The sequence below is a fragment of the Patella vulgata genome, chromosome 5 (genome assembly GCF_932274485.2).
Source record: "Patella vulgata chromosome 5, xgPatVulg1.2, whole genome shotgun sequence".
Classification (NCBI taxonomy): domain Eukaryota; kingdom Metazoa; phylum Mollusca; class Gastropoda; family Patellidae; genus Patella; species Patella vulgata.
This window is the reverse complement of record NC_065883.2, coordinates 75,066,347-75,092,861: the sequence shown is the minus strand read 5'-3', so window position 1 is coordinate 75,092,861 and position 26,515 is coordinate 75,066,347. Positions and strand designations below refer to the sequence as shown.

General features: G+C 36.0%; 2 protein-coding genes across 3 annotated transcripts; both read left to right on the top strand.

The window, feature by feature from the left end:
• The first annotated feature begins 1,437 nt into the window (after positions 1-1,437).
• Positions 1,438-14,833, top strand: LOC126822352 (GRIP and coiled-coil domain-containing protein 1). Of its 2 annotated transcripts, none has more exons than XM_050551202.1 (10): positions 1,438-1,527; positions 2,455-2,580; positions 3,316-3,491; positions 5,208-5,345; positions 6,062-6,151; positions 6,792-6,920; positions 8,606-8,800; positions 9,686-10,061; positions 10,857-10,984; positions 12,094-14,833. In XM_050551202.1, the coding sequence occupies exons 2-10, from the start codon at positions 2,496-2,498 to the stop codon at positions 12,889-12,891; spliced, it is 2,115 nt and encodes a 704-aa protein (XP_050407159.1). In that variant the 5' UTR covers positions 1,438-1,527; positions 2,455-2,495; the 3' UTR covers positions 12,892-14,833. The 2 variants fall into 2 exon arrangements, with proteins under 2 accessions (XP_050407159.1, XP_050407160.1); XM_050551203.1 differs by having other exon boundaries at positions 1,475-1,493.
• Positions 14,834-17,549: 2,716 nt separating this feature from the next.
• LOC126822399 (rRNA-processing protein FCF1 homolog) lies at positions 17,550-26,452 on the top strand. Its single transcript, XM_050551298.2, has 8 exons — positions 17,550-17,636; positions 18,935-19,005; positions 19,841-19,912; positions 20,882-21,030; positions 22,062-22,134; positions 23,462-23,549; positions 24,863-24,957; positions 25,994-26,452. The coding sequence occupies exons 1-8, from the start codon at positions 17,634-17,636 to the stop codon at positions 26,037-26,039; spliced, it is 597 nt and encodes a 198-aa protein (XP_050407255.1). The 5' UTR covers positions 17,550-17,633; the 3' UTR covers positions 26,040-26,452.
• The last annotated feature ends 63 nt before the right edge of the window (positions 26,453-26,515 follow it).

Sequence of the window (26,515 nt, the reverse complement as noted above, 5' to 3'; positions counted from 1 at the left end):
AGAACAAGAAATTGAATTTAGAAATAAGCACTTTAGACAACTCAACAATTGTTTTAAGAAACTTGTAAAAGTAAAATGAAACTACTGCTAGTATCATGTTCCTGCTAAAGAAAGTGATTCAGAGATAGTATATGTACTAAACCAAAAGATGCCGCTCTTAACGGTAAAGTTATTGATAAAGCAATTTAAAAAATAAAACAAACGTAATTACTAAAGCTGCTGTAATAACCAAGAAGCTAAATTTTACTGCTATTCAAAATCGTCAACAATAGATTTTTTACGGCTGTAATAGTTGATATATTTGTAGAGAATTGCACGTGCCATGGCTATTTATCGACTCAAAGCGAGTGCGGGGTAGTCAGAAATCAGTTCGAGACACGCAACTGAAGCGTGCACATTTAGCCGTGTCGAGACCAACTTTCTGTAAAGTGCACGGGTCACCCTACACATGTATGTATATATTTACAAATCAGCAGCTACATTGTCTAGTTCAGTTCTCTGAATGTAGCGTGTGTTGGATGGCCGAATGGTTAATAGCACGTGCGGGCTGTATCATATGGTCTGTCATTGAGTCAACTGGCATGGCTTCGATTCCCCAGTTGTACGTGACAAGGAGTAGGGTCGCCTGTCCAACCTTGTGGGTTTTCTCTGGGTCCTCTGGTTTCTTGCCACTGCTAAAATTGAACCATGTGTTAGTCCCAAAATGACCTAGTTTGTGTCGAGTGGACGTTAAACCCCATATCTCTCTCTCTCTCTATATATATATATATATATAAATTCTACCAGAGGCTTGGCCAGTGGAACGTGGAAGTGGTGAGTGGGTTAAACAATAGTGACTAGATAATACTGTATCATCTAAGACTATGGTTTAAAACTACCTGGTAGAATTCACCGACAGATGTTAATTGAGGGAGAATTATAAACTGATATCTTTATCTCACGATTGGCATTGAAATTGATATATATTAATTAATTAATATCTTCTGAAACTCAGTTATCAGTAGTCTGTATCCAGCCATCTCAATCAATCATTTAATTGTTTTCTGGGCGTAGTTTGAGGGGGATCTATTTAACCAAACGTTATTTTAAAAGTTAAGTGTTATGACAAACATAAAATAGCTTATAAACTTACTGATGTTTTGGTGAATGTTGTAGATCTTAAAAAAATCTAGCCAACTAAAATCTGTACCACAACAAACAACACGTGGCTTTTTAACTTCCGGTTATTCAGGTATCTCTACTTTCGTTTTGCACAAATTAAAACGTAGCATTATTAACTCTTTAAGAAATTATTGAATCATTGAGAGTGTGATTGTTTGTTTTAAAGGCACAATCAAATACCAAATGAATAGGAAAAAGTTTTATTTTATCTATTTCTTCAACTTTAATTTTATTTGCTGCTGGTCTAATCAAATAAATAAAAACTTCCGGTAATGTGTTGTCAAATATTTGTTTTCTTTCTTGTCATGTTTTTCGAGAAAATATCAGTAAAAGTTAGCATGCTAGATAAGATCTTGACATTATCAGGTTATATTTGTATGAAGTATGAAAGAGAGGGTCTGTCAGCAGACATCGTTTCTTTATTATTTGTAGTTGACAATGACATAAAAATGTAAAATCAGCAATGGCAATGCAAATATGTCAGAAATATATAAAAACGTTTGTATTTCCCTCGACATATGGTTGCATGTGCGTACTGTATCATAAGGTCTGTCATAAGTCAACTGGCATGGTAATGGTTACGATTCCCCGGAGCCCAGCATAGGAGCAGAACATGTTACAGTAGCTAGGAGTTTAAACACTATTTCATTTCATTTCATTTCGATTCCCCGGTTGTACGTATGACAAGATATAGGGTAGCCTGTCTAACTTCATGGGTTTTCTCTGGGTCCTCCGGTTTCCTCCCATTGCTAAAGACCCCAATGCGCAAGCACATTATTGAAATAAAATTCAGCCATGTGTTAGTTCCGAAATGACTGTGTTTATTTATGTTCTAAGTTCTTCTGAATGTCATATAAAGATGGATTAATATTGCCCCAGGATAGGTTCCCCTTTGTCAGTGATGCAGGACAGAGGGCCTGACAAGGACAGCTGTCTAGTTGTTTAGATGGCACGAAAAACAGAGGTCCTGTGTACACATTGGCGTGCACGTAAGAGATCCCTTGACAGTTGGAATTTGATATAAAAGTAGGCCATAGTGACGTTGTCTGGGCAAAATTTCCCTCATAGCACACTGTATGGCGCATACCCGTCTCCATTAACTCTGTTCGGAGTAGGACGTTAAACCCCATTTCATTTCATTTCATGCCCCAGGATAGGGAGTAGGCTACTCCGGCTGTTGGTAAATTTTAGAAGACAAATTTTGAAGTTTGTTTGTTAAATAGACCGCAAATCTGTTCAAGATTATAAACAAATAACATATAGGCTTTAATCTTTTTCTTTTTTCACTGACAGATTTAATTTTGAAGATGGATGAAAAGATATAAGCTGTAAGAATGGACAGAGGAACAAAGAATGAATTATTGAAGACTATAGATAGTCAAAAAGAACAACTAACCAGATATGAAACTAGACTTAGAGGTAAAAATAAACATAATTATAAATTTTAACTGAAATATGATTTAAAAATATAAAGTTCTGATCGTAGTACAGGTATGTTAGCCAGTGCCGGCATTTCAGTCATATTTGCCAGGCTTGTCTGACTTGCAGTAAAATTGACTGACTTGCAGTAACGTCGACTGACTTGCAGTAAAATTGACTTACTGGAGAGCTTATTTACAGGTCAATCAATTTACAGGCCATAATGGGGGGTTGGATGGCCGAATGGTTAGCATGTGCGCGCTATATCATCTGGCGTGGTTTTGATTCCTGGGTTGTACATGGCAAGGAGTAGGGTCGCCTGTCCAACCTCGTGGGTTTTCTCTGGGTCCTCCGGTTTCCTCCCACAGCTAAAGACCCCTATGTGCAAGCGAATTGTTGAAATAGAATTGAACCATGTGTTAGTCCCAAAATGACCTAGTTTGTGTCGAGTGGACGTTAAACCCCATTTCTCTCTCCTCTCACAGGCCATAATATTAGCATTTCAAAGAATTTAACCTCAAAGCCTAAAAAAAAAATGGTTAAATTTACAGTTTTTATATCTCATAAACCAAAATATACATTATAAACGGGATAATGCTAAAAATTGACATATTCTTTGAACAAATTAGTTTGTTTTTCTGCCACTGTCTGGTTGTCAGCCTGTCTTCACATTAGCCCGGTGGGCGCAATAGTAGGACATTAAATCCCATTACATTTCCTTCATTTTATTTGTAGATGTTGTCAGAGCTTATAAAGGTGTCGTTAAAGAGAAAGAAGCTCTGGAAGCCAGTTTAAAGATTATATCAGAAACATCAACATCATCCCAGTCAGCTGATAAAACTAACAATGCATCCGAGTCGAAACCTCCCGTAGAACAATCGGGAGATGACTCATTTTCAGATCCACTGAAAGTAAGTTTATAACACTGCAACCTGGGTATCATTTAATCTTGTGTATCTAGCACTAATTTCTTTCACATTCATTTAATATCAAATCTTTGTTTAAAAATTCGTAAGTTCAAATTAGATGATTTTGGGTGATTTTAAATGATTTTTACGAAATTTTATTTTTTTATCATCAATTTTTGAACTATTACAGTTCACACTGTAACCTGGGTATCATTTAATCTTGTGTATTTAGCACTAATTTCTTTCACATTCATTTAATATCAAATCTTAGTTTTAAAATTCATAAGTTCAAATTAGATGATTTTGGGTGATTTTAAATGATTTTTAAGAATTTTTAAACAATGATTTCAAATTAGATGATTTTGGGAGATTTTAAATGATTTTTAATGATTTTTATGAATTTTTAAACAAAGATTTGATATTAAATGAATGTGAAAGAAATTAGTGCTAGTAACCCAGGTGACAGTGTAAGCTGTAATAGTTAAAAAATTGATGATAAAATATGAACATATTGAAAATTTCATTTATTCTGGGTGAAATTATGACTGTTTGAAAATGTATTATCGTGGCAATGATACTTGATTATCCAGTTTGTTGTTAAAATTTGCAATCTTGTGGGTGTTCAAATCCATTTAAGTCTCAGCCAACCGATTTTCTTGAAGACTGGATCAGATGGATCCACGTTAAAAAGATGTGAATCAAACATGGCCGAAAAATCTGGGATCAGAAACATCAACCTGTTAATTAAATAAGAAATGTCATTAATTCTTGTTTCCTGACGATTTCAAGCAAAAATATATACATTCTTCTATTGATTATGGGTTTGTGTTTGTCATTTCGAGGCCTAAAGTAAGACCTGCAATAGTCAGATTTATGTCTTACATAATGTATGTTTAACTGAAGTTTTAGATAAAGACAGATTCTGTCTTTATATAATCTGTGATTTGTGGTTAAATCTTCTACATTGATACAACCATATCCAATGTTCACACCACATGGTTTACAAGAGGTCAAACTACATGTATGTGGTGATGGTAGTTTTTTTCCCCAGATTTTAGTACAGACTAGATACAGATCAATTTGTCTATTTCAAACAATTCACGCTTTCCCCCTTTTGAATGACAATATTTGACCTTTTCATCTTGACTTTGTCTTACCGTTTTTAGTTACATGTACGATAATAAACAATCAATGCACACATCTTGTCAAAACTACAAACAGTGATAACTTGGCTCAGAATAAAGTAATTTAAGTGAAATTTTCAATACCTTCTTTTTGAATTATCTATTTTTTAACTATTATAGCAAGAATGGCCATATTTGGTATGCAAAGTCACAGAATGTTGTTGACTGAGCCTTCTTGTTTCTATAAAAAAGAATATACAAAATCATCTGTAACAGTACATTTATTGTTTTCTTTTTCCTTCTAAAGCAGCCCACACATGTTCAATTTTTTTCGTCCATTAATTGATGTCAATTAATTGACAACTGACAAAGAAATTTAATGTGTATAGAGGACATTGACGACAAATTAATTGAAACAATTTAATTGAATCAATTAATTGACATATCAAAGTTCCTTTGATATTTATTGACGGCCCGTCAATTAAATTGCTAGTGCAAGAGATGCTTGAACTATATGTTAGTCCAAAATGACCTAGTTTGTATCATGTAGACATTAAAAAAATAACATTTCTCTCTCTCTCTATATCTTTCTAAGGTGCAGTCGTCAAGTGCACAAGATGAAGTAAACATCCTAAAAGAACAACTGAAGACTTTATCAGCATCAATAGCAACAGTTACAGCAGAAAAATCTCGATTAGAGGCAGATTTTGTAGCTGATAAGAAGAAGCTAAGAGTAAGTATAAAAGGCTACACAACGTTAAAGATTTTCTGAAATACAAGATAAAACCGTATTTGACCAGAAGAGTCTTCCCAGGAATAAGCACACAGGTGAATTTTACCTGGACATCAGCCTTACCATTGTAAAATTCCAACTGGCAGGCAAAAGTGTGCATGATTGGACCTTGTTTTTTTTTTTGTCCCATGAAGCGAATGATGAGGCAGCACTTTAGTTGTCAGCTTTGCAGGCATTACCACAGACAAGTGTGAACCAGCTAAAACAAATCCCAAGACAGATGTATGTGTGTGTGCACTTATTTGAAAGATTTATGTGTGTGCTCATACGAAAGATCGATGTGTGCATTCATATGAATTGATGTATATGTACCCATACAAAAGATTGATGTGTGCACCCATACAAAAGATCAATGTGCACACAAATACAAAAGATCAATGTGTGCACTCATACAAAAAAATCAATGTGTACACACATACAAAAGATCTATGTGTGCACTCATACAGAAGATTTATGTGTGTGCTCCTACAAAAGATTGATGTGTGCACTCCTACAAAAGATTGATGTGTGCACTCCTACAAATGATGGATGTGTGCACTCCTACAAACGATGGATGTGTGCACTCATACAAAAGATCTATGTGTGTACTCATTTAGTTGAATATTTTGCTGTTCTTGTATAATATTATATTGTATATTTGATTGTATTTTTACCAGGGAGAACATGAAGAACTACAGCAACACCTAGCTACAGCTAAAAATGAGTACGAAAGAACAGTAGCTGAAATGAATTCTAAAATATTGGAGGTATTGTCATGGAGATCTTTTTTTGTTTTTTAGAAATGGGGTTTAAACGTCCACCCGACACAAACTTGGTCATTTCGGGACTAACATGTGGTTCAATTTTAATTCATTAATTCGCTTGTACTTAGGGGTCTTTAGAAGTGGAAGGAAAACCCATGAGTTTGGATATTTAATCAGGAAAACAAAATCAAAATGTTGTTGGCTTGATTTTGTTGTCTGCAGAGTATGTCAAATATGTCACCTGTCCAACCTCATGGGTTTTCTCTGGGTCTTCCGGTTATCTCCCACTGCTAAAGACCCCTACGCGCAAGCGAAATTATTGAAATAAAATTAAACCATATGTTAGTCCGGAAAAATGACCTAGTTTGTGTCGAGTGGACGTTAAACCCCATTTCTCTCTCTCTCTCTCTCTTTTATGTCGAATGTGTCAAAATTGAGAATTCCACATAACTTTGTAAATACTGAATGGAATTGAACCATTTTAGGACTAATATTCCTTTTAGAGATTCAACTTGAACAATATTGTAGTAAAAATCCCTCAAAAAACCTCTTCAAAGTAAATTTTAAAACATACTTGGAGACTGCTTTCTAAAAATTAAAAGCTGTCTTGCCACCTATAAATCTTGTTGGTTTGTTTTTTCAGTTGAAGAATAAAATCCGAACTCAGCAACTTGAACGTGAGAAGGAGCAGACCGATCATGCTATGATGATTCGAGAACTTCAAAAACTACACTCAGTAGAAAGAATGGCTAAAGAACATTTTGAAAATCAGGTAGCTTTATATCAGTATCTTGATAAATAGCCTTTGATTAACAGTTTTCAATTAACTAATACATCAAAATGCTTTTATCCATGCGGGGGGTTGGATTGCCGAATGGTTAGCACGTGCGCACTGTATCATAAGGTCTGTCATTGAGTCAGCTGGTGTTGTTTCGATTCCCCGGTTGTACTTGACAAGGAGTAGGGTCGCCCGTCCAACCGCGTGGGTTTTCTCCAGTCCTCCGGTTTCCTCCCACTGCTAAAGACCCCTACGCGCAAACGAATTGTTAAAATAAAATTGAACCATGTATTGGTCCCGAAATGACCTAGTTTGTGTTGAATGGACGTTAAACCCCATTTCCCTCTCTCTTTCTCTCTTAAGCATTGCACATGTGTATATAAGTATAAATGAAATGGGGTTTAACGCCCTACACAAACAAGGCTTACGATGAAATTGAAATGAAATGAAATGAAATGGGGTTTAACATCCCACTGTTCTGCTCCGATTGGGCTAATGAAGATGGGCATACGCCATACCGTGTGCTGTGAGGGAAATTTGGCCCGGACAGCGTCACTACGGTCTACTCTTACATCGAATTCCAGCTGCCAAGAGATGTTTTACGTGCATGCCAATGTGTACACAGGACCTCTTCATTAGCCCAATTGGAGCAGAATAGTAGGACATTAAACCCCATTTCATTTTCATTTCTATTCACTTTGCCACTGCAGCTCTTGCTTGTCCATATAGACAATTAGCACATGTTTAGCCCACGACATACTCACTGAGTCACTGCAGTTCCTGCATATCAGTATAGAAAATTAGCACATGTTTAGTCCATGTGTATTGCTGCATGTCTGTATATAAACAATTAGCCCATGTGTATTGCTGCAAGTCTGTGTATAAACAATTAGCCCAAGTGTATTGCTGCTTGGCCGTGTATAAACAATTAGCTCATGTGTATTGCTGCATGCCTGTGTATAAACAATTAGCCCATTTGTATAGCTGTGTGTCCATGTATAAACAATTAGCCCATGTGTATTGCTGCATGCCTGTGTATAAACAATTAGCCCAAGTGTATTGCTGCGTGGCCGTGTATAAACAATTAGCTCATGTGAATTGCTGCATGCCTGTGTATAAGCAATTAGCCCATGTGTATTGCTGTGTGGCCATGTATAAACAATTAGCCCATGTGTATTGCTGTGTGACAGTGTATAAACAATTAGCTCATGTGTATTGCTGCATGCCTGTGTATAAACAATTAGCCTATGTGTATTACTGCATGCCTGTGTATACGTGTATAAACAATTAGCCTATGTGTATTGCTGTGTGGCCGTGTATAAACAATTAGCCCATGTGTATTGCTGCGTGGCCGTGTATAAACAATTAGCCCATGTGTATTGCTGCGTGGCCGTGTATAAACAATTAGCCCATGTGTATTGCTGTGTGGCCGTGTATAAACAATTAGCCCATGTGTATTGCTGTGTGGCCGTGTATAAACAATCAGCTCATGTGTATTGCTGCATGCCTGTGTATAAACAATTAGCCCATGTGTATTACTGCATGCCTGTGTATACGTGTATAAAAAAATTAGCCTATGTGTATTGCTGCGTGGCCGTGTATAAACAATTAGCCCAAGTGTATTGCTGCGTGGCCGTGTATAAACAATTAACCCATGTGTATTGATTGTTGTATTTTAGTTAGATGAAGTCCAGGCGTCTATGAAACAACAGATAGCCAGTGTACCAACAGTGAAAGAACAATATGAGAAACAGATCGATAATTTATCAGCCCAGTTAAAATCAGTTAAAGACAGATTAAAAGCCGCGGAGGAGAAGGCGAATCAACCCTCACCCATGTTATTAGATTTACAGAAAGAAATGACCTCAATGAAGGTTTGTTTACACTGTAATCTGCGTATCATTTAATCTTGTGTATTTAGCACTAATTTCTTTCACAATCGTTTTAATATCAAATCCTTGTTTAAAAATTTGTAAAAATCGTTTAAAATCTTGCCAAATCATCTAATTAAACGATTTTTACAAAGTTTTAAACAAAGATTTGATATTGAATGAATGTGAAAGAAATTGGTGCTAAATACACAAGGTTACACTGTAACCCAGGTATCATTTAATCTTGTGTAATTAACACTAATTTCTGTCACATTCGTTTAATATCTAATCTTTGTTTAAAAATTTGTAAAAATCATTTAAAATCACCCAGTTTTGTCTAGTTTAAAGCTGACTGATTAATTTTGATAATGTGTTCAATTTACAAGTATTTAATTTCCTGACCACTGTTCAAAAATTAATCATTGTACATCATTAATCAATTGGGATGACTATCTTTCAACAGTTTTTAAGGCTAAAATTTTTTATTTCCAGGCCTACATAGTAAGAGTGAAATTGTATGAACAGTATTTAATTGTAAAATTATAATTTCAAGGTCTGTGTAGTTTAACCAGATCATTTCTTTGTGTTATTCCGGCGTGGTTTCCCCTTGTCAGTGATGCAGGACGGAGGGCCTGACAAGGACAGCTGTCTAGTCGTTCGGATGGGACAAAAAAAAACGAGGTCCCGTGTACACATTGGTGTGCACATAAAAGATCCCTTGACAGTTGGAATTTGATATAAGAGTAGACCGTAGTGCTGCTGTCCGGGCAAAATTTTCCTCATAACACACTGTATGGCGAATACCCGTCTTCATTAACCCAGTTCGGAGCAGAATAGTAGGACGTTAAACCCCATTTCATTTCATTTCATTTCTTTGTATAATTTTAGAGTGAAGCTCACAGACAAGTTGAGAAGGAAATACTGAGAGCCTCAGAAGCTGAAACAAGAGCAGTTCAGGTCTCTGTTCAAAGTGAAGAAAGAGTAACCTCCCTTGAGACAAAGTTAGCGGAACTTTCGGAAGTCGTGGGGAATTACGAACGACTACGCTACCAGGATCAGCAAGCCATACAGCGACTGAAAGAGAGAGTCACTCAACTGGATATTGAAAACTCGGCACTTGCCCGAGCAGCACACTCGGCACCAAAATCTTACGATACAGATGAAAATAATTTAGATGCCCAGTCTTTGTCAGAGAAGATCATACAGTTGAAAAGATTACTTCTGGAGGCTAATTCACGATCTGAGAAACCAGTAGATATCGATGGTAGGTATATTATGTGATTAATTGTTACATGAAATATTGTTAAAGCTGATCATCTTCATTTGCATTTTTCTGACAATATTAAAATTTTAATATTTTTAAAGATACATTAGTTAAGAGTTTAATAAAGAGTTGGTCATTCTTGCTATAATAATTCAAAAATAGATGATAAAAAAAGAAAATATTGAAAATTTCATTCAAATTACTTCATTCTCAGCCAAGTTATCATTGTTTATACATGTAGTTTTGACAAGATGTGTGCACAGTGGTAACTTAGCCCCGCTTTCCCGTTTTTAAATTAAATTTTTAAATGGCAAACCATTTTAATCTAGTTAAAATCGCGAGTATCAGATGCCATCAAGAGTTGATTATGGTCTTGTTTTGTTAATAAATGTCTAATTAATAGTTTATATAACATTTCGTGTCTAAAGAAAGACATGCAATAGGCAGATTTAGATCTTGCATAATGTATGTTTAAATTTAAGGAAACAAAACGAAAATACCAACCTTAACAAATCTGCCAGCTTATATTTAATTGGACCTTCAAAATATTTTACCCAACACTTATAGGTGGTGCTGGCTTGCTGGTTTATCAACAGAGTATGCCGAATGCTTCATTTTTTGTAAATACTTAATCAAATTGAAGCAATATTGAACTAATATTTTTTTTTTTTTTTTTGAATCAACTTATAACAAAAGATTTTTAGCATCTTGTATAATGGCATTTAAAATATTGAAATTCCTATTTTGTACAAATATTGTTTGATGTATCCACACGTTTTTTTTGTTTTTTAATAGTTTTATTATGTGAATCTGATGAAGAAAGAACGACATGTCAGAAATATAAAGAAGAACTGGAACATGTTAAAGAAGAATTCGAGAGATATAAATTACGAGCCCAGTCAGTTCTTAAAACTAAAACAAAGGTAGGTGTAGCAATGATTTGTAAAAATATACTGAATTCTGGTGAGAACACAAACTAGGTCTTTTCAGAACTAAAATGTGGTTCAATTTTATTTCAATAATTCACTTTGAACATAGTGGTCTTTATCAGTGGGAGGAAACGAGAGGAATAGGAGAAAACCCACAAGGTTGGACAGGCAACCCTACTCCTTGTCATGTACAGGCTGGGAATTGAAACCACGGCAGTTGACTCAATGACAGTCCTCTGCTCCAATGTGCACGTGATAACCATATGGCCTCCCAACCCCCTCTGATGAGAACAGAGTAGCAGTTAGTAGTAGTGGTGTATTGTCTGTTTCCACAGCCGTGATATTGCAGACAATGGAAGCATGGAAATGTTATTAAGGTTTTGTACGCACGCATTGAAATGTCAAACGATAAATGTTATCAGTCAATTTTTTAAGTTTATATGTATTTATTGAAATAAGTGAAACGAAGAAGCGTTTCAAATCTCGGCAATTTCAGGTAATTCCTTCTTGAGATATGGCCCTTGTTTACTTAGTAAACATCTTGTGAGTGTTGTACCTCTAACTTTTGGTAAATACCAATGGGATGGAAATAACAGTGCCTCTTTTATTTATTTTCAATCCCTGCATTGGCAAGAAAGTTCATCGGGTTTTAAGTTGCGGTTTCTCCTTGTATGGATGCAGGACTGAGGGCCTGGCAAGGATCAATTATAATTGTTCAGATGGGACAAAAAGCTGAGGTCCAGTTTATGCATTGGGATGCATTTAAAAGAACTCTTTGAAGTTTGAATTTGATATAACAGTAGGTCGTTGTGCAGTTATCCGGGCAAAATTTCCCTCATAGCACACTACATGGCGTATGCTGGTCTTCATTAGCCCAGACAGAGCAGAACAGTATGATGCTAAACACAATTTCATTTCATTGCAATTTATTTTTAAAATTGATTGATTCTGATTTTAATGACAAGACCTTGTGGTTGATAATTTGTAACAACGAAGAACAATTTCGTTTTCACATTTCTGATTTTGCGGACAAGACCTTACAGTTGATAATTTGTAACGTACAAGAACAATTTCCTTTTCATATTTTTGTGTTTCTGTTGCAGGACAACACGGCCAATAAAGAACTCGATACATTAAAGAACCAGGTCGGTGAATTACGGGAGAAATTACGAATGGCCCATTTACAACTTGATGATTCGGAAGAAAAACACAAATTGAAAGTAGAAAGTTTGAGTAAAACTATCCTCACCTTGGAGGAACGAAACAAGCACCAGATTGCTGAGATGGAACAGGAACATCAAAAAGCTATTGCCGAGCTGGAACTGGAGGTGAAGAAACAACGCGATCGCACGGTTTCAATGTTGGCCGAAAAAGAAAAGGACTTGTTAGCTTTACGCTCAACTTGTGTGCAGTCACAAAAATTAGAAAATGAATACTCGCATCATGCTCGAGAATCGTCGATTAGCCACGAACCACTCCAAAAACAGAATTCAGAAGAAGAAGCAGTATCACGTCTTTTGTTTAAAAATTCTGCTCACGAGGAGACAACTCTGCTTCATTTCGCCGAAGAGCAAGCTCGTAAAAATGTAGAGATCGCATCGCTACGGAAACAGAAACGTCAGTTGGAGACGAGTCTTCGTGAATTACAACTTGCGGTCAGCGGTAAGGAAGAGAAGCTTCACGATGAAATAGAATCTTTAAAAGAAGTTATCCATAAACGGGAACGGGATATTACAAGAGAAGGAGCCAATTTAGAATACTTAAAAAATGTGATTTACAAATACATGATCAGTCGGGACAGCTTAGGAAAAGAGAAAATGTTGAAAGCCATTACGACCATTTTACAGTTTAGCCCTAAAGAGGTTGATACCGTTAATACAGTTAATAAGGGATGGATTTAATGGGACTTAATATTAACACTAATAGGACAGGGGTGTATATTATTCCACAATGTACCTTTTTTCCCTCAATAAGGCTTCTGTTTTTCCTCGTAGATAAAATATTTTATTCATTTTTTTATAAAGTGAAGACAATATTCTTCCTCACAGCCATCACTACCCTGAATTTAGTATAAATTAGGGGGGTTGGATGGCCGAATGGTTAGCACATGCGTGCTGTATCATACGGCCTGTCATTAAGTCAACTAGCGTGGTTTCGAATCCACGGTTGTATGTGACAAGGAGTAGGGTTTTCTCTGGCTCCTCCGGTTTCCTCCCACTGCTAAAGACCCCTACGCGCAAGCGAATTATTGAAAAAAAGTTAAAACCATATGTTAGTCCAGAAATGACCTAGTTTGTGTCAAGTGGACATTTAACCCCACCTCTCTCTCTCTCTCTCTCTCTCTCTCTCTCTCTCTCTAATTTAAATTGGAATATTTGTTTTTGTCCAGAAAGGAGTTTTGTTGCTTTTTGAAGACTAGGAAATTATATTTCACTGAATTATTTAAAATGGCTATACTTTATGAATTCCATAATATTAATAAGATTAACTTCTCTGTGCTGATGTTTTGATACAAACAAAGAACTATTATATATTATATCAATATTATAATTTCATATTTTCATGTAATGTCTTACGCTAGGTTCCCACTGTCATGCAATGCATTACGATAGGATTGTCCCTATTGAGTCCACAATCTGGTATGTGCAGATATGTTCGGATACGTTTTAATATGGTCAACATGATTACTACAACTGATCTCAATATATGATAAGACTTGATAGGATCACCACGATTACTCCACGATTTCAATCGTAGCACGAGTCGTGATAGTAGGAACGTAGCATTAGATATCGTTATTGTGTGACATGCATGCTTGGTGATGTACAACAACCTAGTCAAAACTTTATTCTGGTGCTGTACATGAATTAGTATGCTTATACCATTGTATATTGTATGAAATATCATACAATTTCATATTTTAAATGTGAAAATGATTGTCAAGTGACTTCTTCTCGGTTTATTACTGTGATGGTAAGAATGCGGCTATATTTGTTGTATCAATGTTTGATTGACTCCAGACCAAAGGAAGTCTGGGAGAATGTTCTAAGACAACTGACATACATGTAAATGAAAACAATATTGTCCAATCAATAAATGACCGAGTGGATGACTAAGGTGGTGTTAGCTCCACCAAATTTTAAAGACGTTTACAAGAAAAGGTTTTGCGACAATTTGGTTTTCTTCCTATAAGGTTTATATTACTTGTTTTTTATCATTACTTTTATATATTATAGCCCCTAACATTAAAGGTGGGCCGACGGGATGGTGTAAGCTCATCCTAAGACAATAGGTAAAGACGTTTACAGGAAACATTTTGTGAAAATTGCCATGTCTTCCTATGAGGTTAAAATACGAGGACTGAGGGGATAGTGTAAGCTCATCCTAAGACAATAGGTAAAGACGTTTACAGGAAACGTTTTGTGAAAATTGGCATTTATTACTATGAGTTTAACATACGAGGGCCGAGGGGGTGGTGTTAGCTCATCCTAAGACAATAGGTGAAGACATTTACATGAAACGTTTTGCTACAATTGGCATTTCTTACCATGAGGTTAACATACAAGGTTGTTTTTCATCATTGCTTTTATAAATACCAGTACATACATGTAATACAATATTGAGCTTCCATTTTACGTATAAAAATGCATAGAGGGTTAGCTATTCTGTAATAATACTCTAATAGTTCTGAATATTACCATGTGGAGACATTTTATATTTAATTATGTTAAACTTAGTATATATGGTGTACATGTATCAAATTGTTATTTTTTCTATATTATGGATATGATGGGAAGTAATTATATTGTTGAATTTTATAAAAAAAATAATAAAAATATTGGTATAAAATTTTTTTTATCTCTCCGCCTTTCAAAGCAGGGTAGGAGACTATTAAAATGGGTTTGTCCGTCCGTCCATATAGTTTGATGTATAGTTTCATTACATCAGTACCCAATCTGATTAAAACATAGATCCCATTTCGTTTCGTTTTTTATGCTTCAAAATTTCATTTTACTTGTCTTTACTACACTAGAATCTGGAAGAGTTGTTATATAACCCGCGTTCTGGATGATGTGATGGATTAGCCAATGAAATGGTCTGTTGCGACGAGTTTTTGGTGTAAGGTGCACGGAACTGTTGGTAACTCACTAGAAACATGATGGGTTAATCAAATGTCCAACATCATAGGGTCAGAAGCCACTCGTATGACCTCTGACGTGACCTTCCACTACAACTGGTCAGATCTTCATGTAGTGTAGATCATTTAAAGTATAAAAAAAACGAAATATAGATCTGTATTTTAATCAGCTTGGTCATTACCTTGACAGAGTTCGATAATGAACATTTTCCCCTATGGCTAATTAAGCAGAGATAAACAATTTGAATGTTAGAGGTTTTGGAGCATGATAATTTTGATTCTAATTGAGTGAGAGGGATGAAACTCAGAATATATTTTCATTACATAATAACTTGACTAAGTTCGATGATCAGAAATGATGAAATTGGGTTTAACGTCCTACTGTTCTGCACCGACTGGGCTAATGAAGACGGACATACGCCATACAGTGTGCTATGAAGGAAATGTTGCCCAGACAGCGGCACTACGGTCCACTCCTATATCGAATTCCAATTTTTTATCTGGACACCAATGTTTACATGGGATCTCGGTTATTTGATTCATCAGAATGACTATACGTTGTCCATTGCCAGGTCCTCTGTCCTGCACCACTGAAAAGGGGTAACCACGCAGGAAAATCGGAGGAACTTTCTAGGTCTACACAGGGATCAAACACAGAACCTCTAGGTTAGCGTTTTACTCACCGAGCCACCGTGGCTCCCATGTTATGATCAAAATTTTCTGCTTAGACTATGTAGCGACAAGTGATTTGATTGGTAATGACTTTGGAATACAACAACCCTCTGCTTCTGATTGAGGTAGAATGTTCATTTTTGGTGTAGATGTTCCTTTGGAGCATGTCTTTACAGTGTTTAATGATTAACATTTTCTGCTAAGGCTAAGCAGAGATAAGCAATTTGATTGGTCAATGTTTTGTGACAGGATAACATTGATTCTAATTAAGGGAGAGTGATGAAACTTAGTGTATGGTTTCACTACATCAAAACCTTGACTATGTTCGAGCGAGAACAATTTCTGCTTTGGCTAAGTAGAGTGATAAGCCATATACTATTATAGCTCATACGCTTGGGGGTGGGGTGGGGGCGGGGGTGTAGGGGGTGGTGTTGGCCGAATGATTGATGCCTGCGTGTTGCATCATAAGGTATGTCATTGAGTCAAGAGAAGTGGTTTCGATTCACCACATGACGAGGAGTAGAGTCGTCTGTTCCATCTTGTGGGTCTTCTCTGGGTCCTCCGGTTTCTCCCAGTGCTAAAGACCCCTACGCGCAAGCAAATTATTGAAATAAAATTGAACCATATGTTAGTCCCGAAATGACATAGTTTGTGTTGAGTGTATGTTAAACCCCATTTCTCTCTCTCTCTCCCATACGCTTGGGTTGTCAAATTCTACACCACAAAACAAAACCCAGTATAAACATGAGCTACAGACATTTTGAACGGCTAACAAGTTCGTGTGATCTGAACATCGTTTACAAAAAGAAAAATATGTCAGTTATTTATGTGATTTGATTTATTTTTAATCGGATTGGTCTGGAAAACTCTTATTAAATCTCAAGGAGTTTGTTCTGGTCACATCAGATCTTTATTTTCACAACTCATCCAGTATCAGGGGTGGATCCAGGAATTTTTGCAGGAGGGGGTTTGCCAAGTCCTGAGAAAATGTATCCCCCCCCCCCTTACGGCTTGAAATTTTTTGAGAAATACATGGTCTCTATCGTCATTTTGACGTATATACATACACATTGAATTGATCTTTTTAAACAGAGAAATCCAACATCCTGTTTGACGTAAATTTTTATTATGAATTAATACAATGACATTGTGATTCAATTTTATTGATGCAATTAAGCATTAATTGTGATATCACATATGTCTATATCATTATCTCCCACTTTGAGTGCCCATCTGACGATAAAGGATAAAGCACAATTATGACACTTTTCTCATAAAAAAGGTTGTTTTTTCAAAATTTTTTATGTAGCTGAGCAGGGGGGAGGGGGGGCGAACCCCCCAAACCCTCCCTCTGGATCCGCACCTGAGTATTTCTAATGGTTGAAGTAAAAATAGGTATTTGTTAGTGGGAATCCAGACTGAAGGCATGATACGTTATTTTCAGCATTAATCAGATTTCTTTTAATCATGATTGATGTCATAAATAGTAGTTACTATACTACTTATTACCCAGTACGGCAGTAGACCTATAGGCTACATATTTTTTTTTAAAAAAATCTAGATGACCATCCTTATTCAAGATTTTTATCAGATGATTATTATGACAACGATAAGAATGCAAGGAAAGATTACTATAGGAAAATTTGAAATTTAAGATAAAGCCAGAATTAACATTCAAGTTATAATGGAGAAAACAACAGTGGTGTGAACCTGTTAATTTCATTTTATACAAATAGTTATCTCCCTTCCTAGCTCTTTACTGCATGAGTTATACAAAGACCTCAGCAAAATCAACTTCCGGAAAGCGTGTTGTTGACACGAAATTAATAAATCATGGTAATATATCTCCAATTCTCCCTGTTATAATTTAGATTATTGATATCATTATGATGGTTGTTTATGGTTGTAGCAAGTTCATATCACGTTTTTAGTCGCGAAAAAAATTAATCAGAGATAGTCTGATAGTCAACATCAACTGCAATTTATAATTATATTGAAATTGAATAGGCCTAATAATATTAATAATATTTCTAACAACAGAACACAATTTTTATGGGAAACAATCACTAGTTTTATTCTAAAAGCATGACGTTTCAACGGGTATCCTTGTATCGTGATCAGCACGATGATAAGAGGATAGGGCCCTACTTGTCAAAACCTCATGCTTTTTTTTTAGAATAAAATCAGTGATTACAAATTGTGTTCTGTTAATATGTGTTTTGCAATCACTAAAGTTAAATATTAATGCTTAATTAATCATTCATTTAATGTTGACCAAAAACCCAATTTGGCCTGCAGATTTCTAGTAAAACTAGCAAATTGTTTTGGTCATGACAGTGGCACTACATGCTTTGTGCTGTCAGTGTTTAGTTTTTTAATTTTGTTCCTTTCAAAGCTTTTTCCGTGCCAAGTACTCTGACAAGGAGGAACTAGACTGGAACATCCAGTTGAACTTTATCGGCCAACACCGATGGCGGTATCAAACCCGAGTCCTCCTGGTTAGTGGAGGTTCGATGGCCGAATGGTTAGCGCGTTGTAACTTGTATCATAAGGTCTGTCATTGAGTCAACTGGCGTGATTTTGATTCCCCTGTTGTGCATGACAAGGAGTAGCTAAGTCTCTAACTCAATATCATCCAAAGTCTTCGACTCTGAAAACACGAATTATTTTTCAATTTAAATCAACATTTAAATGATGTTGTGATCTTACCGGGAAAAGATGGGCTTCTGATATCCAACATTTAAGACAAAATAAACATTTTACCATTAGTACACAAATCGTGTACCATAATGCGTTTCAGCGCCATTTGTAACAAGGGGCTAGAAGAACGAGGCTAAACATATTCCACAAGTCATGTCAAATGGCGACGCCATTGTTATCTGGAGAGCATGTGCTATAAATACTATGTAGAATGGAATAACCAGACGCTAGAGATTGCCATTTGATTGAGATTTCTGGCGTATTTCACCGAACATAACTGATTAGAAATTACAGTAAACATGAAATGATTGAATGTAAATCAGTTTATATACATTCATATTACATTATTATATCCGTTGAGACCCATTTGACCCATATATTAGCGATTTAACTCCTTTAAACCAAGATTTTTACTTTTGCATATTTCTTTTCAGGGTAAAATTCGACAGATGCAACAAAAATTTGCAGCAACCAAAAGACGAATCAGTTTAAAAGACAGTAGAATGTGAGTTTTAATATAGTAATGTTAAAGAAATCTAGCCCACATCACACCTAAAAATAAGATCAACCCATTGATCGAGTCAATTTATTTATTTATTTTTCTAAGAGTTATATCAAACATGACAAGTGATAATATTAAGTTACATGATAATAAGATGAGAAAGTTTGGATGAGAGAAAAAGTAATGATGTCATGATTGATCAGCCTCTTGAGGATAACCAATAAAAACCTGCTTGAATTAAACTAGATTTATTTCCAATGGATCATGTAATTAGGAATGTGTTGCCAACTGTATGTACACTAGTGTAGAGTCTTGTGCTATTTTTAGAACCTATAGTCTATACCCAGTGGTATTGTTCCGTTTTACTCCACGAACCTCTGGATCCATCCATGGGGAGACAGACTTAAATCATCCGCCCTTGATAGGTCTGCTATTTTTATCGACCAGTCGAGTGGGTGAAGGGAAGTAACTCTTATTTTATTGCAATTAAGATTATTGTGGTGAATGTAAACAATGACGTTTAGACTGGGATGCAAACTGTTTTTTATTGGTTCGTAGAATCAAGCTACGATCAAGGGTAGATAATTTGAATTATTGAAAACCCTGTGAATGAACCCTGAGGTTAGTGGAGCTGTTGTCAAAAGAGTAGTTCATTTGATCATGAAATTAATAAATTTTCTTGACAAACTTTGTATGTATCATTATTGTGAAATGAAATGGGGTTACCATTTAACATTCTGCACCGACGGGCTAATGAAAGGTAACAGGTATTGTATAAGGATGACTGTTTATTGGTCATTACATCACATATTAATAGCTCACGATGTTAACATTTCAGAAAGAAAGATGACAGAATTAAAGATAAGAAAAAGAAAAAGTCCAAAGTTCCTGAAATGAAAATCATTACACAGTAAGTTATTACTGGTTCATTGAATTAACAACAAATTTGAAGTGATGTCAGCCATAGTGTTTACGATTAGTTATAAATGAAATGACATTTAACATGTTACTCTTCTGCTCTGACTGGGCTAATGAAGACGGGCATATGCCATACAGTGTGGGTAGCACCACTATGGCCTACTCTTATATCGAATTCCAACTGCCAAGGGATCGTGCATGCCAATGTGTACACAGGACCTCGGTTTTTTGTCCCATCCAAAGGACTAGACAACTGTCCTTGTCAGACCCTCCATCTTGCACCACTGACAAGGGGAAACCCCGTCGGAAAATCCTGATGAACTTTCTCGGCCAATGCAGGGATCGAACACCTGACCTCCAGGCTAGCGAGCCAGCGTCTTACACACTTAGCCACCGTGGCTTCACAATTAATTATCATTGTTTTAAGCAATAGCACTTGGGTCGAGAAGAAACTTTGGATTTATTTCGGGGTTGGATTACAAGGAAAGTGTGCCTTTAATTTGGATGTTGCGAAAAACTGAGGTCAATCTGTTACCTTCACATAAAAGAACCCTTGACGAATGGAAATAAAAAATAACTCTGCTATCCAGGCAAGATTCTCCATCTCGCATTGCACTCATAAAAAACGAAATAAATATACAAATTAATTGCTTTTGTATTTATACAGATCCTACTCATTATGTGTGCTCATTAGATCATAAGGTCTGTCATTGAGTCAACTGGCATGGTTTCCAATCCCCGGTTGTACGTGACAAGGAGTATGGTTGCCTGTCGAACCTTGTGGGTTTTCTCCGGGTCCTCCGGTTTCCTCCCACTGCTAAAGACCCCTACGTGCAAGCGAATTATTGAAATAAAATCGAACCATATGTTAGTGGATGTTAAACCCCATTTCTCACTCTCATTACGTGCAACAAATGAGAAACAAACAACTCTGCAATTATGTAATGTTTTCTATTTTCAGGACAAAAGCCTCCACAGCTTTGTTCTTTAACTATAATACCCAGCTCGGACCACCCTACCATGTTTTACTGGATACAAATTTCATCAATTTCTCTATTAAAACTAAATTAGATGTATTTAAATCTATGATGGACTGTCTTTATGCTAAATGTAAGTTATTGTTGTTAAATGCATATTAAAGATGCATTATGTAAGATTTATATAAAGAGTTGATTGTTCTTGCTATACTTTAAGACGCTGGCTCGCTAGCCTGGAGGTCAGGTGTTCTATCCCTGCATTGGCCGAGAAAGTTCATCCAGATTTTCCGACGTGGTTTCCCCATGTCAGTGGTGCAGAACGGAGGGCCTGATAAGGACAGCCGTCTAGTCCTTCGGTTGAGACGAAAAACCGAGGTCCCGTGTATATATTGGAATGCACGTAAAAGATCCCCTGGCAGTTGGAATTCGATATAAGAGTAGGCGATAGTGCCAATGTCCGGTCAAAATTTCCCTCATAGCACACTGTATGGCGTATGCCCGTCTTCATTAGCTTAGTATAGGTGCAGAACAGTAGGACGTTAAATCCCATTTCATTTCATTTCATTTCTTGCTAAAGACTACTATGCGCAAGCGAATTATTGAAATAAAATTAAACCATATGTTAGTCCCGAAATGACCTAGTTTGTGTCGAGTGGACGTTAAACCCCATTTCTCTCTCTCTCTCCCTTTTGTCGACAGCCTGTGATTATATCATATGTAGATGTTACATCCTCTGTGTCATGTAGGGTACAGTTTCGACCCCATGATTAACAAATTTTCTCAAGCTTGAGGAAAGCAGAATATTTAATTGTATAGGAATGGAGATTATAACATAATACTTCCATCATTTTGTCATTAAAATACTGTTCATTTTTCTGTGGTCGCATTCACAATGTGAGTGGAATTTTGCCCGAACAGCCACATTTTCCGCCTACTTTTCCTATATGTTAAGGGTTCTTTATCGTGCACTTCGGTGTGTACACATTTGAGACCTCTGTTTTCTGAGCACCAACATGCGGAGATTCCTTTATAAAGACATCGCTCAGTATACATGTACTTAACAAGAAGTATTTATATTCCATACAAATATGACCCTTAATATTTCCAGTTCAATAACTCTGTTGTAATGGTTTATTTGATTTAATATATATATTTATTTAACAGGTATTCCCTATATAACAGATTGTGTAATGGCTGAATTAGAAAAACTCGGTAGAAAATATAAAGTGGCTTTAAGGTAAACAAATTTTCTTCTATATTTGTCAGATTGAATTATAACTATATATAATATACAAAAGCAGTAGCATTGATAGACTGTCTATAGTCATTGTATATATTGTTGAATGGTCGAGAGCAAGACATTAAGTAATATATTGTAACAACAAGAGGGCCATAGGCCCAAGTGTTTTTACAATATAGTACGCAATGTCTTAAGCGCGAGACCATTAACGACTTAAAATACAGACACTCCGCACATGCTTTTACAGTGAAATAAGTCACTCGAGTTCAATATTTCACTAGTATAAATAATGTACGATTGGCAAGTTGCCCGGACGATTATTTGAAATAATGGTACGCCAACATCAAAGGTCAACGTCACATCTGTATTTTAAATATTATTAATACTTTGTTTTGTTTGAATTTCTCATTTGCATTACATATAGTACATGAATACTGAATTAAGAACTGCAAAGTGGTGTGTTTTACCATTCTGATAAGGTCGAAATTATGTTGTTGATTGTGTATGATTGACAGAGGACCTGTATATGATGGTAAAATGGTGGTATCATTCCATGGTCTTGAAAAACAGTAGATCACTTGACTAAATGAAGCATGAAGCTGTCAATCATTTTATGCATTTTCCCAAATTCTATCTCGATTATCGCCCTTGTCATTGTTAATTTTTTGACATTATAACTCATTTTATCAACTGTCAGACTATCGTCATCAAGAAACGCCATTCAGGAGACAACTACATCTTGTAAATCATTGTTTTGTTTTGTTTTTTATTTTGAGTGATGCCTGTATCATTACAGGCCAGTTACTGTACAGCGCAGTGGACGCTTATGGCTAGCCCCCGGATACATTCACTTGAATTGATATATACCTATCTTGTTTGTTGCTTGCAGTGCCTGTATGTCTTGTCCGCGGGTTGGTCTTATTATGAGGGGGGGGGATTGGATGGCCGAATGGTTAGCATGAGCTTGCTGTATCATAAGGTCTGTCATTGAGTCAACTGGCATGGTTTTGATTCCCTAGTTGTAGGTGACAAGGATTAGGGACACCTGTCCGACCTTGTGGGTTTTCTTCATGTCCTCCGGTATCCTCCCTCTGCTAAAGACCCCCTACTCACAAGTGAATTATTGAAATAAAATTAAACCATATTGTAGTCCCAAAATGACCTAGTTTATGTCCAGTGAACGTTAAACACCATTCCTCTCTCTTTATCTTGTCTTATTATGTGTTTTGTGTAGTGCCATCTTCCTGCACTTATTAAGTCTATCTGATTGATATATTATATAGGTAAAACTATTTGAAGTTAAAAAAAACATGTTATATTACAGAATTATAAAAGATCCAAGGTTTAAGAGATTGACATGTTTACATAAAGGTACATATGCTGATGATTGTTTGGTACAGAGAATAACAGAGGTAAGTAATATACCTCTTTAATGATATGTACGATAACACCAAAGGTGGGAACACGTCAAGGGACCTCAAGTCAGAGTTGAGTCCCAAGTCACTGCACCTCAAGTCCAAATTGAGTCCCAAGTCGCTGCACCTCAAGTCCAAATTGAGTCCCAAGTCACTGCACCTCTAGTCCGAGTTGGGTCCCAAGTCACTGCACCTCTAGTCCCAAGTTTCTGCACCTCGAGTCCGAGTTGAGTCTCAAGCTGCTGACTTTAGTACCGAGTCGAGTCCAAAGTCTTCACAAAGCCTGAGACCCGTTTAGTCGCCAGTTTATCGAATAAATCAGTGAAACATGGTAAATAAGAGTTATGCCCCCTCGCGACTGCCGAGTCTTAAGTTGCAATAAATATTTATAGTCGTGTTGCAAGTTTGGTCATTGATGTGACTTAAGTCGGACTCGAGTTCCCACCCGTGAATAACAATGGTATAGCCATTTAGAAACAAATACTTGATAACGGTGAGAGTACCGTCATTGAAACGTTGCAGTTAAAAAACCCAAAAAAAACGAGAGAATGTTATCCATAAAGCTGTTTGTTATTATGTAATAAACTTGTATAAAAATATCTACAATAGCTGTGGAATAGTCATTTATATCTGTCATCATCTTCAGCTTTGATCAATGGGCTTAAAACACACTTTAATCTTCCTCTAGTCGGTAGGGATGGGGGTTCAGGAAGGGCTTCTTCCATCTAAATATAGAAACAAAATGTAAACAAAAATTACATAAAGAAAGGAATTTTCTTTACAAACACAAACATAATTTAATTGGCATTAAATAAATAAATAAATCGTCAAAGGAAACCAGAGGACCCAGAGAAAACCCATGAGGTTGGACAGGCAACCCTACCCCTTGTCATGTACAACCGGGGATTCGAAATCACGCCAGTTGACTCAATGACAGACCTTATGATACAATGCACACACGTTAAACCACTCGACCACCCAAAACCCTGGGATTAAATAAATAAATAAACCGTGATTCTGAATATTTTATGTCTCAGTTATAGTTTTTAAAATGTAGATTCGTCATTTAAATAATGTTAGAATATTATATATTGATTTAAGTACCAGAATATCACAGAATTTGATATTTTAGCTCGAATATTGTATGCCATTGCAAACACAACAGTATCTTCTCCACGTAACAAAGCTACCACAGAATTTGATATTTTAGCTTGAACATTGTATACCATGGTAAAGACAACAGTACCTTCTCCACATATAACAGAGCTGTTATAGAATTGGATTATTATAACGCTAAATATATTTTTCAGCATAAATGTTATATAGTAGCCACTAATGATAAAGATTTAAAACGTAGAATACGTAAAATACCTGGTGTACCGATCATGTATACAACAAGACGCAAGTAAGTTTATTATAAATACCTTCTTGTATATACAGAGCTGCAGTGACTCACTGAGTAAGACGCTGGCTCGCTAACCAGGAGGTCTGGGGTTCAATCCCTTGGTTGGCCGCGAAAATATTCCCCCAAAATTTACCAGAATGGTTTCCCCCTTGTCAGTGGTGCAGGATCGAAGGCCTGGTAAGGACAGTGTAGTCGTTTGGATGGCACGAAAAGCCAAGGTCCTGTGTACACGTTGGCGTGAATGTAAAAAACCCTTGACAATTGGAATTAAAAAATTTACCAGCGTGATTTCCCCTGTCAGTGGTGCAGGATGGAATGGCCTGGTGAGGATAGTGACCATAGTGTCTAGTCGTTTGGATGGGATGAAAAACCGATGTCCTGTGTACACATTGGCATGAACGTAGAAGAACCCTTGACGGTTGGTATTCAAAATCAGAGTAGGCTGTATTGCCGCTGTTCGAGCAAAATTTCCCTCATAAGGCACTGTATGCTAGTCTTGTTTAGCCCAGTGATTGAAGAAAAGTAGGACCTTTAAACCCCCATTTCATGTCTTATATACTCAGTCACAATCTGAATGAAATCTTTTTATAATTATAATACTTATACAATCAAAATCTGTTTACAGAGCTTAAACATACATTATGCAGGAGCGATATCTGCCTATTGCAGGTCTTTTTTTAGGCCTGAAATGTTATCTAAATTATTAATTATACATTAATAATTAGCGAATTGGAATACATTTTTTTTTTAAAAATAATTAAACGTAAAAATGGATAATCAAGACTTTGTTTTTTATCGTACCGACTTTAGTAATGATGATCGAGGCTAGCCTAAGATTCAAAAGCTAATATCTCGGTTCAGAGGGGATCAATTTGACTGAAATTTTCAGCATATTGTATTTATGTTATCTATTTTTTAACTATTATAGTGAGAACTGTCAGCTCTTTATCAAATCTTCCATAATACCCTTTTAACTACATACTCAAACTATTATTAAAAAAAATGCAAAATTTAAGAATAAATTTTATTATTTCAGATATTCTATAGAGAGAATGCCAGATGCTTATGGTGCTCCTAGTTAGATGTTTGTATGTGTGTAAATTCTCTTTGCTGCAGACAATGTTAAAATTAAAGATTACTGAAAAGGGATGTTTATTTATTCTTTCTTGGAAGAAAATTTTGTTTGTTTGTATTTGGATAAAATCAATGTGCTAATGAAAGATGAAAGAGACTCAATAAAGTTAAAGATGATTGAGAAAAAGTTGTTAGATTTTATGAGCTTTTGAACCAAATTTTTTCAAAGGGACTACAATCCATGTTTATTGTAAAACTAAAATTAAATGATCCAAGAATTGATATGACCATTTAAAACATTCTCTGAAATATTTGACTTTTTTGTCTACTAAAGGAACAGAATGGCTTTAAGAGAATTCCATCATTTTTCTGTTCTTAGTCTCTCTGTCAGAATAAATTGTAAATAAAACTATTAGAAAATGGTCGTCTTTATTTCTTTTAACTCGTTTTTCATCTTTGTGGTGTAAGGGAGGTAACTACATTT

Excerpts from the sequence above, each read along its gene's own strand:
- LOC126822352 (XM_050551202.1), top strand. The coding sequence starts at position 2,496 with ATGGACAGAGGAACAAAGAATGAATTATTGAAGACTATAGATAGTCAA. Across the intron at positions 8,801-9,685 it reads AAGAAATGACCTCAATGAAG|AGTGAAGCTCACAGACAAGT; the intron begins GTTTGTTTACAC and ends GTATAATTTTAG. Across the intron at positions 10,985-12,093 it reads TTCTTAAAACTAAAACAAAG|GACAACACGGCCAATAAAGA; the intron begins GTAGGTGTAGCA and ends TTTCTGTTGCAG.
- LOC126822399 (XM_050551298.2), top strand. Across the intron at positions 21,031-22,061 it reads GGACTGTCTTTATGCTAAAT|GTATTCCCTATATAACAGAT; the intron begins GTAAGTTATTGT and ends TTTATTTAACAG. Across the intron at positions 22,135-23,461 it reads AAATATAAAGTGGCTTTAAG|AATTATAAAAGATCCAAGGT; the intron begins GTAAACAAATTT and ends GTTATATTACAG.